Source organism: Nesoenas mayeri (assembly GCF_963082525.1).
Source record: "Nesoenas mayeri genome assembly, chromosome: 18".
Lineage (NCBI taxonomy): Eukaryota > Metazoa > Chordata > Aves > Columbiformes > Columbidae > Nesoenas > Nesoenas mayeri.
This window is the reverse complement of record NC_137566.1, coordinates 10,163,907-10,176,066: the sequence shown is the minus strand read 5'-3', so window position 1 is coordinate 10,176,066 and position 12,160 is coordinate 10,163,907. Positions and strand designations below refer to the sequence as shown.

Below are 12,160 nucleotides of genomic sequence, written 5' to 3'. Positions count from 1 at the left end.
ACTGCCCTGAACAGCCCCTTGAGATCACCTTTCACTCTCTGGTTGCTTAAGGTCTTTAGGTCAGACTGTGTGTCGCTGGTTTCTCTCTCACTCTGCACCAATTTTACACCAAGGCAGTTCCGCTCTGTTCACAGGAGCCACCTTATTTACAGCAACTTTCAGGCACGTTGTCTAAATACTGTCCCAATGCCTCAATGAGATGGGCTGGGACCCGTTGGGGTATTTCACAGCCTGGTCAGGAATTTCAAAGCCATCAAGTTTGCTTTGACATGGTTTTGCTTTCCCTGGAAGAGGAGTCTCTGAGCTGTATAACCAGTGGTTAAGCTCCAGCTTAACAATCAGAGCTGCGAGAGCCAGCTGTGCTGTACCGGTGAAGATGAGCTGCCAAGGGCTGGAACAAGCATGAACATTTATTTCTTACCTGAGGACCTACGACACCAGGGGGTCCTGGAGGGCCAGTCTTGCCTTGGAAACCCTGACGGAGGAAAGGAAAAGAGAAAGAGATGACACTTGTGCCAAGGAGAGCTCCAGTGAGGGTCCCAGGCGGCCACTCGACTGCTCCTCATCGGGTCAAACCACTGACCAGGAACAGATGGACACCCAAAGGAAAAAGAAACCAGAAATCAAAGAGAAGTGGAAAATGTGTATTTGTACATTTATACAGGGATGAAACAGAGGAAGAAAAAGAGATTCTCAAAGCTCAGCTCTGCTCTTTTGATGGAGTAACTATGGCTTGGCTGAAGAACTGGCCATATATACATGTATAATTTTTCTACTCTCCTAACACTTACAGAGGAAAATGGCTATTAAAAAGTCAGAGTAATTCTTAATAATCATTTCCCTTCTCCTGCTCCCTGTTCTGGCAGTGGTTTAGGCTTAGCTCTGCTTTAGGCTTAGCTCCCAGGAGCTCAGAGGCTGGATGACCACCCTCCACTTTGGGCTGTGGAAGCACCAACCTCCAGCCCAGGACCCACCAGCTTTATTTCCTTCATCAACACCTGCTGAAAGAAATCACAACTGCGTTTCTCTCCAAACACTGATGAGCAGCGAAGTCTCCATGACAGCTCCTTCTAATGATGTTCTGAAGAGTGACAATTACGAACTATCACCACTGCAATTGTTTAGCTCTCCTAAGCCGGTCTTTAAAAAGCACATTAATTATCGTTCTTACTATAGCATGCTGACAAGCTTGAGAAATGTCATTGAGGGCACACAGGCTATTTTCTCGTTGCCACAAAAGAGGATCGGATAAATCCCAAGCCAACAGTAATGTCTCATGCTAAAAAAACTACTCAATGCTATTCTATAGCTGTCTGTGGACCACAATAAATATCCTGTCATTGATGGGGAGATGGCAGAACATCTTTGTGAAATGAGTGAACAATTTATGCTCTTATCATAGAAAAATATTTCAGCCAGTTCTGTGCAGGACTTCTCTTATTAACCTGAAGAAAGGGGGGGGCCCTTATATCCTACCTGACCCTTTGGAACAGAGCTTTTAGAATTTTTCCTGGTTTTTAAATCCAATCTTTGCAAATCTAATACAGCCAAATATTTCAGCATACTTCCAATGTGCCTATTTGCTACTGAATGAAAGGTAAAACAAAGGGAAGTATTTGACACACGGATTTCAAGTCTAGGTTTTCTTGCATGAAGGTGCAGAGAGCACTGGTAAGGCTGCCCATGTGGAAATAGGATTTAATTTGTTTTTATGTTTCTCTCCTTGCTTTTTTTTGTCACTGTGTAAGGAAAGGGGACAAAAAAGGGACTTCTGCTACTACGCAGACTTGGGGATCAGTGCTTTATTCCAAGCCGATAACAGAAGATGCAATTAACATTTTTACTACTACTACTACTAATTTGAATGTAGGTGTTCTGGACGCTACAGGAAACTCAGCAAACGAAGACTAAATGTCACAGTAATGACTGGCAGGTGAAAACTCTTCTCTTCATCTTCAAGTTAATCCTGACCTGAATATTGTGTGTTTAAAAATACCACAACCATTGTCTTATAGTCAGTCTTACGGAGCCTAAATGAATATCTGGTGTTGCACTACGCAGGATTTGTATCGCCTTGCATAGCAAATGCCAGGCAAGTTAATTAAATTGTTGTGCGATGAGTTGAGGGGAAAAAACGCATAATGTGCAAAGCCTTTTTAATGCTCATTTGCTAGGAAAGGCAGGGCAGGAAAATGCAAAGCTGAGTGGAGGAAGTTTGTTCTTTTTGTTTTCCTTTTTTCCTGTAAAATAAACACAGAACAAAGAGTCTATCTGCTAACATGCAGCATGCGGTGCTGGGGAAAGGGACATACCCACAACAGTGACTGAGCTGGACTGTAAACAGCCAAAGAAAAAGAATAAACACCCCCAAAAAAACGCCAAACAGAAAGATACTAATTATTGCATGCAGAGGAACACATGGCAGAAGGGTCATTTTTGCAGAAAACAGCCCACCAGAGACGCACGACAGCCAAGGTATCATACCTTCCACATGCCTCATCGCTCTGCTTTGGTGAGAAACAATGATTACATCTGTGCAACAAAACCTTTTAACGCGGACAAAGCAGTCGGGGGACGACACAGTGAGGTCCCCAAAGAGCCAGGAGCTGCTCCGGGGGTTGCAGCAAAGGGATTATTGCTGGATGGGGCTTAAGCGAATCTTGGTGAGACCCTTGTGCGCAGCTTTGGCTAAAAGGCAGCGTCAGCAGAGAAGCCCTTCTTTGGGTGCTAAGGCAGTGGTTGACATGGGTGTGCTTCAGGAACCAGTGCGGACAGAAAAACTAGAGGAAAACCATTGCAACCCTCATCTTGGCCAGGAATTGCCTTCCTCTCAAAACAAGCGCTGCCAAAACTGGGCTGTAACTCTGCTGTGCAACAGTTCTTGGCGTTTGCCACGCAGCGCATCAAGAAATGGAAAACGTCTATTTCTCCCCACTGCAGGTTCCAGAAAAATTAAAGCTGCCTCTGAGCTAAGGTAGCTGGGTGCAGAAAGCCGAGCTTGCAAAGGAAGGAGCCCATCTTGCATGAGAAATTTCTGCTATCTCAGCCCTAAAGTTATCTCTGGAACAGATGGATGTAAAACCCGTGCATCTCCAAAGGATGGAGTGGGAACAGAAGTGGAGACTTCACCCTGACGCTCCAGAGAGCCAAAGGTACAAGAGCTTTGGTGAGTCCTTGGGGTATGGAGCTTGTTCCAAAGGGCTGCTGAGAAATCACCCCCCCAGCTGCTGCTCCACCTCACAAAATCATGTGCCACACCAAGCGCTGGTGCTGAGCCTGGCTCAGCCCCAACCAACGTCCTCCCACCTCGCCAGGAGCTGCTTCTGCAGCTCCCACCACCCAACTGCCTCCGATGCCGCTCGCCAGCATCACCGCATCTCTCCACCCATATTTTCTCCATGCATGATGCACATGTTGACCTCCACAATCTACTAAAGGGACAGAGAGAGAGGAGCTGGTGGGCAACCATCACATAAACCATCATTAGCCCGACCTGTCCTGCTCAGAAGAGGGTTGCTTCCCATAGACCATCCCATGCAGCTGCAGACACATAGACCTCCGGAGAAACCAAACGTGTGGCCACATCTCCCCAGCTGCACAGAAAGGTTTAGAAAAACCAACCGGCAAGACAGGATTCAGGACTAATGATCTGCCCAAGGTTTTTGGCTACTTACGGTTTCTCCTCTCTGTCCGGGGTGACCAGGCAATCCATCCTTCCCAGGAGGACCCTACGGCAGAAAACCAGAGTGAGAAGGAACACAGCCAAGCGCTCAGCAGTAAAACTGAGAAGGATGGAATCAAACCTGCTTGCGCCGTTGCATTAGTCCCCATCCATTTTACAGTGAAATTGGGGTGCTCAGAACCTTCCCCACACATCTCCCAAAGAAGGATTTATCTTACAGGTCCAGAGTGGAAAGCGAGCTGTGCACCACAGGGAAGGAAATCACTCCAAAAAGGGTTTCTGAGATCCCCCACCAGTGTATGATAATTGCAAAGACAGAATTGTTACTTGGTTGTGCTGTCCTCCCAGTATATAGAGGGAAAATAAAGAGCAGAGCAACCATGAAAGATCCTAGCGATATTGAGTCATTAGGAAACGAACATTTATAATCAGCCACGATTTACTCAGCTATTTAAAATCTCAAACCGTTGGGTTATTATCATGATGTCTCAGTAATGCCTTTTATTGGGTACGTCACTGCTTGTCAGGGAAGCAGCTAAGACTGAGCTGGCACGAGCAATCACAGCTGGATGGAAAAGACTTGATGTATTTCTTTGTATGTTCTAGAAAGAGAGTTACTTACAGGGGGGCCTTTTGGTCCAGGAAATCCAGTCGGTCCTTGAGGCCCTGGTGGTCCCTGGGATCCAAAACAAGCCAGAAAACACGGTTAGAGAACTTATAAGGATTTACTCTGAAATACTAGCACTGTGTGAACAGCAGATGAGCACAAAAATATGGAAAGCCAGCTATTTCTACCTCCCAAAAACGTCCCAAAGCGCGAGATGCAGCTGCACAGGGGCCATTCCTTGGGGAAAAAAAGAAAAGCACGTAAAAATAAGAGCCACAGGGCATGGTTAATTGAGTGGCCTGTCCAGTGGCAAAAAGTACCGTAATCACGGACAGGCCATCGACTGCTTTGTGCCCTTCTCTCCCAGGGCTATGAAAAATAGGTCTTTTTTCCCATCGCAGCTCAAGTGAAAGCACCTGGGAGCTACCAGCTCCTGCAAGAATGAAAAGGATGAGAGAGCCCAGTGGCTTTGGGGCCAGAGCTGCCAGGCAGCTGATGCTCTTCAGAGCGCAGCTTCCCCCTCATCCCCATGGTCACAACCCACAGATGATGCAAAGCAGGGACCAATTTCATGTATTTCCTCCCTGGGTAATTTTGTAGAAAATCTACAAACAAAACAAAAGCCAGGCAAAAAAAAAAAATAATAAAGGCATAAATTTAGGCTGCCATCAGGAAAGTCCCGTTGCTTCAGTGTTTTCCACCTGGTGTGATGTAATCTGGAGAAAGCAACACAAGGTGGAGGACCAGCTCCCCCAGAAAACCAGAGCTCTGGCTGTCTGCACAACACCCAGGGGTGGCTTTTCCCACTTCCCATGGAGCGATGCTCATGTAGGACACTCGAAGTGCCTTTCGAGCCTTCCTTGAAGAGGCCACTTCCAAGACCTCTCCATGCAAGCACGTTTCACTTTGCATTTCCAAACAGATTTTCCCTTTTCTCTGACCGAGATACACTCAGCTGCATCCTGGCTCCCACAAGCTGCCCACCCCTCTCTGCTTAAGGTCCTTGGTAGGATGCTGACCCCAAAAAACCTCTCAGCCCTGCAAACCCGCCTTGTCTGCTGTGTTAAACTAATGTGCCTGGATCGCATCCTGCCTTACCCTTTCGCCAGGAGGACCAGGGGGGCCATCACCACCAGAGTTGCCCTTTTAGGAAGAAACAAAACAAAACATCATTAAAAATACATGTGTCGCCGCTGCAGTTGCTTTGCACAAAGACTGCAAATGGCACCAAGGCCACGGTGACAACCCCACCCCACCGGCTCCCCCGGCCCCTCTCTGTTAATAATTCTGTATCAGGAGTAGCATCCAGTGACAAACAAGCAGCCGCCTGTTCCCCCCATGTTGCTTAATAAAAATACAGGAAAGATAACGTCAGTGGGCTCAGGATATTTCCACCAGATAACGGCCTCCCTCTGAGAGATAAATGCCGCCACAAAGACAAGGTATTTATCAAAAATTCATGCCGACACAAAGCCGAGACATTTATTTTTAAAGCCGGCAGCACGGTGGTGACAACGTCTCGCTACAAAAGCTTTGCTTCCATCATGCCCGGCGATTGATGGTCACTTAATCAGTCTCTGCGGCAGGTTCTGGAGCTGTGTGTGCCTCTGGAATGGCTGGTATCAAAAACATACTTATTTTGCCCAGTGATCAACCATAGGTTGGTGTGCAAAGCAGCTCGGCAAGGCGCAAGGTTCTGGAGCCCAGCAGCAATATATGTCCCTTCACCCACGGCACAGTCTGGGACCTCTAAGGTGGTTCAAATGCCACTTAAACACCAAAAATTATGGTTTTGGGGAAGCGTCAGTGGATCGTAGGCTTGTGCTGGTCCCTGATGTGTGGTGCTCCCTCCCCTTCTGGTTGCAACGGCCCTTAATTCGTGCATGTACTTGATGTCCTGCTGAAATGTGGGCCAACGCATTTTTAGGACCTGTGCATATACTTTCTGGTTGGGTTATGAGCTGTTTGGATGGGCAATGGAGCTCAGGGGGGCTCAGCTTTCAAAATACAACAGAGAAAGGAGAGAAGGGAAATGGAAGGCAATGAACCAGACAGTCTCTTACACCAATGCTTTTTAGGACACAATTCCAATAGTCTCCCCAAATCCTTACCTTTGGGCCAGGCTTCCCAGTGCTTCCCCTAGGGCCTCTTTCCCCACGTGGACCCTTAAAAAGACATAGAATATGCCATTTTAGCCCTTTTGCTACCCACAGCTCTACACTGTGATCAAGCAAAGCACCCAAGAGAATCACAGAATGGTTTGGGTTGGATGGGACCTACAAAGCTCATCCAGTCCAACCCCTGCCATGAACAGGGACATCTTCACTCAGATCAGGCTGCTCAGAGCCTGAGCTGTACCAGGTCAACAACCCATCCCACCAGCAGCAAGGGACGACAGGAGCCTTTGTCACGGCCACCAAAGGTCTGGTGACTTTAAACCATGTTCACTGGTGAGCCCCAGCCCCAAATCACTGTGTCTCCTCTGCTCAGCTTAAACTGTGAACAGTCAGATCCCACCCTGTGAGGATGTAAATCAGATTCTGCTTTCCCACAGTCTTAATGAGCTTTCAGAAGGCAAGAGAACGACAAAATGGATCCTTACTGTTGGACCGCGTTGCCCCCTTGGACCCGGTTTGCCAGGTGTCCCCTGAAATGAAACAAAATGAAGAGCAGTTAGTGGCGTCACGGGCTGAGCTTGCAGCAGATGAACACGCAATGGAGCCTGTTGCGCACAAACCGCCCCCAAAACCTCCTGTTCTCATTTGCCATGGAAAGGACAACAGCAGGTTTATTCTCTTAATTCTTCATTTGTTTTCCTTCATAATGCTTGGCCAGGCCTGGATGGTAATTCCCATGCCCAGACAACACCTTCCATCTGAGGAAAGGAATCTCTTAATAAAAAGTACTGCAAGTCCTTTCAAACACCACAAAGACTTTCAAAGATGAGGCCGCCCATTGGACTTCGCAGTCTCCTGAAACACCAGCAGAAAAACTCCTCATCTTTGCTTCCCAACACCTAAAATCTCTTTTCCCACTGATTTTTGGTGGTCCCTTCGCTCAGCTCCCAATGCAGGAGCAGGGCAGGCTGGCTCCCACCAACGCACACACCCATTGCAAGACCTGTACTGTTAAATATTTAAGGAATAACAGCAGCAGAGCCCCTGCTCTGAGCGGTTATTTTACGCCGCTCAAGCCAATTAAGCTGCCCCACATATTTACAAATCTTTCTTCATCTCTGTGAACTCTGTGCTAAACAAGTAATTTCAGACATTGTTTTGCAGCAGCGACAAAGCAGCGGGCTTATGAGATCTGACAGATGCACTCAGCTTCCCCTAATGGGGGACTGTGATTAATTCTGACAGAGAAAAGACAGAGACGGCTGGGGCCTAAATCTGGCAGCACGTTAAGCTCCATTACCCTGTGCCTAAAAGAAAACTAATGGCTTAGGGCTTGTTCCCTGAAAACGCTGTTTTGGCTTCTGTCAAGTTACCAAAAAAATACCCATAGTTTTCATCTTATTTTTTTGGACCTGTGGTCCACTATTGTTACCAATCACCTGCTAAAGGAAGGAAGAGAAAACCTTGCTTTCTGCGTAACAAACACAGAATGCCTAAAATATCACTTGCCATTTCCTGCCCCAAATCCATCATCTCACAATCTTGCTTTCTCATATTTGGCGCTCATTAACCAGGAGAACATGAAAACAGCAGCTAGAAAACTTTACAATCAACTTCAAGCTACTAAAATTAGTCCTGCTAAACCTTCCTCGTTCTGCAGCTCCATTTAATAAACCCTGCTGGCATACTTTCCTTTAATTAATTAAAAAAATAACTTTAAAATACTCCAGCTAGTCTTTCTTTAGCTACGGGAGGCTAAATTCAGAGCCAGTGGAGAGGAGCTTGTGCCACCTCCCTGCAGGTAGCCCCACACACTCCTCTCCCCAATTTAATTTTTAAGCAAAATTTTCTGCTGCTTATTGCTATTGTTAATCAGGCATACAGCACCGTGTAACATTGCAAAGAATTTATATAGCACTGCAAATGCACGCCGACCTATATTTTTCAGGGATACCGAGGGAAAGGCATCTAAATTCAGATTATTTTCTAGGCACCCAAAATAAATGGTCTGGATTTCGGTCCCTCCACACACTCCCCAGGGTCTGTCAGAGTGGGCGAGCGGGGAGATCTATTACCCTGCGCTAATGGCAGAGGCCTATTAGCTCTAAAAATAAGACCCACTTATTCACGTCTAACTATTGATTTTATGAGCAAGGTTTGAAAACATCCAAGGCAAGTTCACCCCAGCTTGGCCCTGGCTGCGGGGACCACGACGAGCGGCCACTCGCCAAAACTATTGTTGCATTTAACAGGTATATCGTTGTATTTAGCAGGTACATTTAACAGTATATTTAACACTGTATTTAACAGTGCTCTGAAAACACCAAATATTTTGGTTTTTACATTTTTTCTCTCCCCATTTTTATTTTGCCAGCCCTTTCGTGCAACTGAGCAGCCAGAGGCTGTGCTGTCAGCTTTGGGATCTTTAGTGGCCGCGGGTTCTGACAGCACCACAATTCAGGATCTGTTGGCACTATTCCCTATTTAACTTCACCCTATTTAATTACTTAAGGACTTGGGAAGACCACTTGTGTCGCTGAAATAACGACCCCGAAAGCTTATCTCAATTCCTGGGTGGGGATGATCGCAAGAGAAACATGTGATTCCTATTATCTGAGATACAAACAATTGCGTTGATTAGTGTAATATTAATACCTTATAAAAAGAAAAGATAAATGATTTTTGACTGTTTCAGCTGCAAATTGGGTTACCCCACAACACACTGGAGAAGGAAACCTTAGAAACTCTCTTTCTTGACTATATGCAGACGTACTAATGAAAAAGAAGCAAATTTAGCAATTCCAAGAAAAAACAGAGGGGGTTTTATCAAGTCTAACTCAACAAGGCTTAAATTAAGTTGATGGTCTCTATTTAGTTTGTGTGGTGTGATCCCAGCTCAGTCTATTGTTCTGTGTATCATTACTTTTCACTTATTTCAAATTGGATACTTAGAAGCAAAAAAAGAGGATACCAAACCGGTTATTGAAAAATCAGTATTTTGCTACTTTTAAAAAATTCCCAAGCTGGGCTCCTTGCAGTAAAGGAAGGATTTGTCCGTAACATTTTTCTTCCTCACACAAATACGGATTAAACAAGCACACACTGCTGGACTGGGTGTGGAATGGCATACACGTTAAAATCACAAACTGGAGAGAAAAAACAATTAAATTACCATAATTAATAATAAATACTGCCGAATTTGTCTTTTATTGATTTATTATTATTACCTTGGTCCTAAAGCTGGGCCCTTTCCCAATACACCTGCTCCCTCCTCAATCCCTTTCAGGTTGGACATGGCCAAAATTCAACCAGCTTAATGCTTGGGGTTTTTCCCCCCCCCATCTAATAAATCACCATCTCCTGGTACCTCCTCCACTCCCCAAAAGGTTTCCCACCCAGCAATCTGAGGCTCCATCCCTCCAGAACAAAATGAGCAGATGGAGCAAGAGGGATGCGGATGCTCGGGGATGCAAAGCAGCACATCTCCTGTTTTAAACCACCCAAAAATTCAGCCCAAGGATTTTATTGCTGTATATTCGATAAGGCGGGTGGTAATTATAGGGCTACAGTGAATTCAAGGCTGTTGGAGCAGCTGCCTTATTCACAGCCTCCCTCCACTCACAGAGGGAGGGGAGAAGATGCTGCACTTGTAGTTCGGAATGAAATGAAAATTACTCAGTGGAAAAAAAATACAAGGGGGAGTGGATATAAACCAAATTTCAGTGGTGTGATATTAATGCAGTGCAAAGTGATTTATATTTTCCGGGCTCCTATCAAACACGTCTGCTAGAAGTCATTTGTATTTAAATGAGAGTAAAAAGGAAACTAATTCCCCTTGCTCTTCGCTCCCTCCCTTTTAGTCCCTGTGACCAGAGCTGGTGCAGCAAATTACTTTATGTTTCTACTCTGGATTCCCTAATTCAAGCACGTCTGCCACAAATAAAGTCACCAGTGTACTTAGACATTCCCTACTCAGGAGCAAAGATGTGGGATGAGAGGGAGGGACAAGTCTGGAGGATGGAGCCCCCACATTTTAAGGGTGTTTATGAACTTAGAACAGCTTTCGTTATGTAAAGGAGGAACTTGCATGAGTGTTTTCAGCTATGCCTTTGAATCTCAAGTTCGGTTAAAGATGGGTCACACTGCTTCTGAACAGATTCACCCATCTCTAATAATTACTGTTAATTAAAAAGCTCTTCATGCCCTGAGCAATGTCTGACAGCACGGGAAGGATCCAGCTTCAGAGAACTCTCTACAAAATATCTTGAGGGACAAATGTCCCATGTTTCATTGGAAAGCTGCTGTGTGCAGAGCTGCCTGGGCTGTTACAGGAATCTCCTCTCCCAACAGCCAGCACTGGGAGCCTCTTGCCTGCACCATGGACATCACCCTGGGGTGGGATGAGGCTTTTTGGGCAACCTCTTGGTGTAAAACCAACCCAGCAGCTGCCAGCACAGGAGCATTCCCCATGTCCTGCCCAAGGACCTTCATCTGGAGGGGAAAAACAACCAGGAAAGCAGCTCAACAAAGCAGCTCTTACCCGTGTGCCCTTCTCTCCGTTGGCTCCTGGAAATCCTGGGAAGCCGATAGAGCCCTTGGGGGGAAGAAAATAGAGACAAAGTGGTTCAGGACACCGCGAGGGGCAGCTCTGCCTGGAATAACCCCCAGCGAGCACCCACGGATATCTAAACCTTTTTTTAACCTTCTCTTAATAAAACCAAACCCAAAGACAGACCCGAAATGACCTCAGAAACTAAATTTCATCCAAAAATAACACCAACAACAAGGTCCGTGCCTCGTTATGAGTCGCTGCAAAGGTCCAAGCCCATGGTTGTACCGGGTGCCTAGGGAACAGGCAGGTTTTTGGCTTTTAGCTCCTAAGTCACTATATATCGCACATGAAAATTTAACTCCTGGCGTGTTCCTTTCTGATGTGAGTGCCTGGAGAGTAGCTGCTGCTGCTTTTAAAATATGAATTAGATGAAGAAATGCAAAAAAAAATCCCTTCCCCAGATATAAAATGCAAATTTAAAATTAAACCATCAACACCACAACCAGGAAACAATCTCTTGCAGATAATTATGCCTCTAGTGTTAAACAAGCCTGGTTTTTTTTCTTTTTTCAAGCAATGAACATGAATAATAAAATATTCTTCTTAAAAAAGTTAACAAAAACATAAGTTCCCAAAGCCTCCAGGGCATGTAAAAACCCGGCTGCAGCCTTAGTCTGTGTAGTGGAATTAGCAGTTTTAATTTAAAAAGAACATTTTCAAATGGCCCAAACGAAGGTGGGCGTGTAGATAAGTTACAAAGGACATTTGCGAATCTGCAAACGGCAATTTTACTTTAATTTCAGGGAAACCCTGATTCATTAGCCATTCTCCTTAATTAACTAGTTAACACTAGTGCAGAGCTTTGAAGATATAAAACTTAATGCACGGAGAAGGACTATCGTGCCTGTTACTGGCACAAAGCTCACGTGGACCCTGCTTCTACCCGTCACTGCTGCAGCCCCCGTCCCACCGCTGTGCAGGAGACCCAAGTGATGCAGAAACCGTCACTTATTTGTAAATCTGTAAGTGTCCTGCATAAGGGGAAGGAAGGATCATGCGGTGGAAGATGTTGCCCTTCCACCTCGTCTCATTAGCGGGGGCTCAGCCCAGCATCACCAGCAGCGCTTGGCCAGTGTCCGCTGGGCTCCTCAGCACATCCCACACCAATCTGGGGCCATTTGGGGCTGGATCCATCCCAGTTA

General features: G+C 45.9%; 1 protein-coding gene across 1 annotated transcript in view; it reads right to left on the bottom strand.

The window, feature by feature from the left end:
• The window catches only part of COL5A1 (collagen type V alpha 1 chain), a gene marked incomplete at its 5' end in the record, with an annotated part of 136,414 nt that overhangs the window by 21,867 nt on the left and 102,387 nt on the right, over positions 1 to 12,160 (bottom strand). The window contains 7 exons of the mRNA XM_080355703.1: positions 422 to 475; positions 3,675 to 3,728; positions 4,305 to 4,358; positions 5,388 to 5,432; positions 6,401 to 6,454; positions 6,892 to 6,936; positions 10,947 to 11,000. Coding sequence (XP_080211829.1) covers positions 422 to 475; positions 3,675 to 3,728; positions 4,305 to 4,358; positions 5,388 to 5,432; positions 6,401 to 6,454; positions 6,892 to 6,936; positions 10,947 to 11,000 — 360 coding nt within the window. The remainder of the gene's footprint in view (positions 1 to 421; positions 476 to 3,674; positions 3,729 to 4,304; positions 4,359 to 5,387; positions 5,433 to 6,400; positions 6,455 to 6,891; positions 6,937 to 10,946; positions 11,001 to 12,160) is intronic.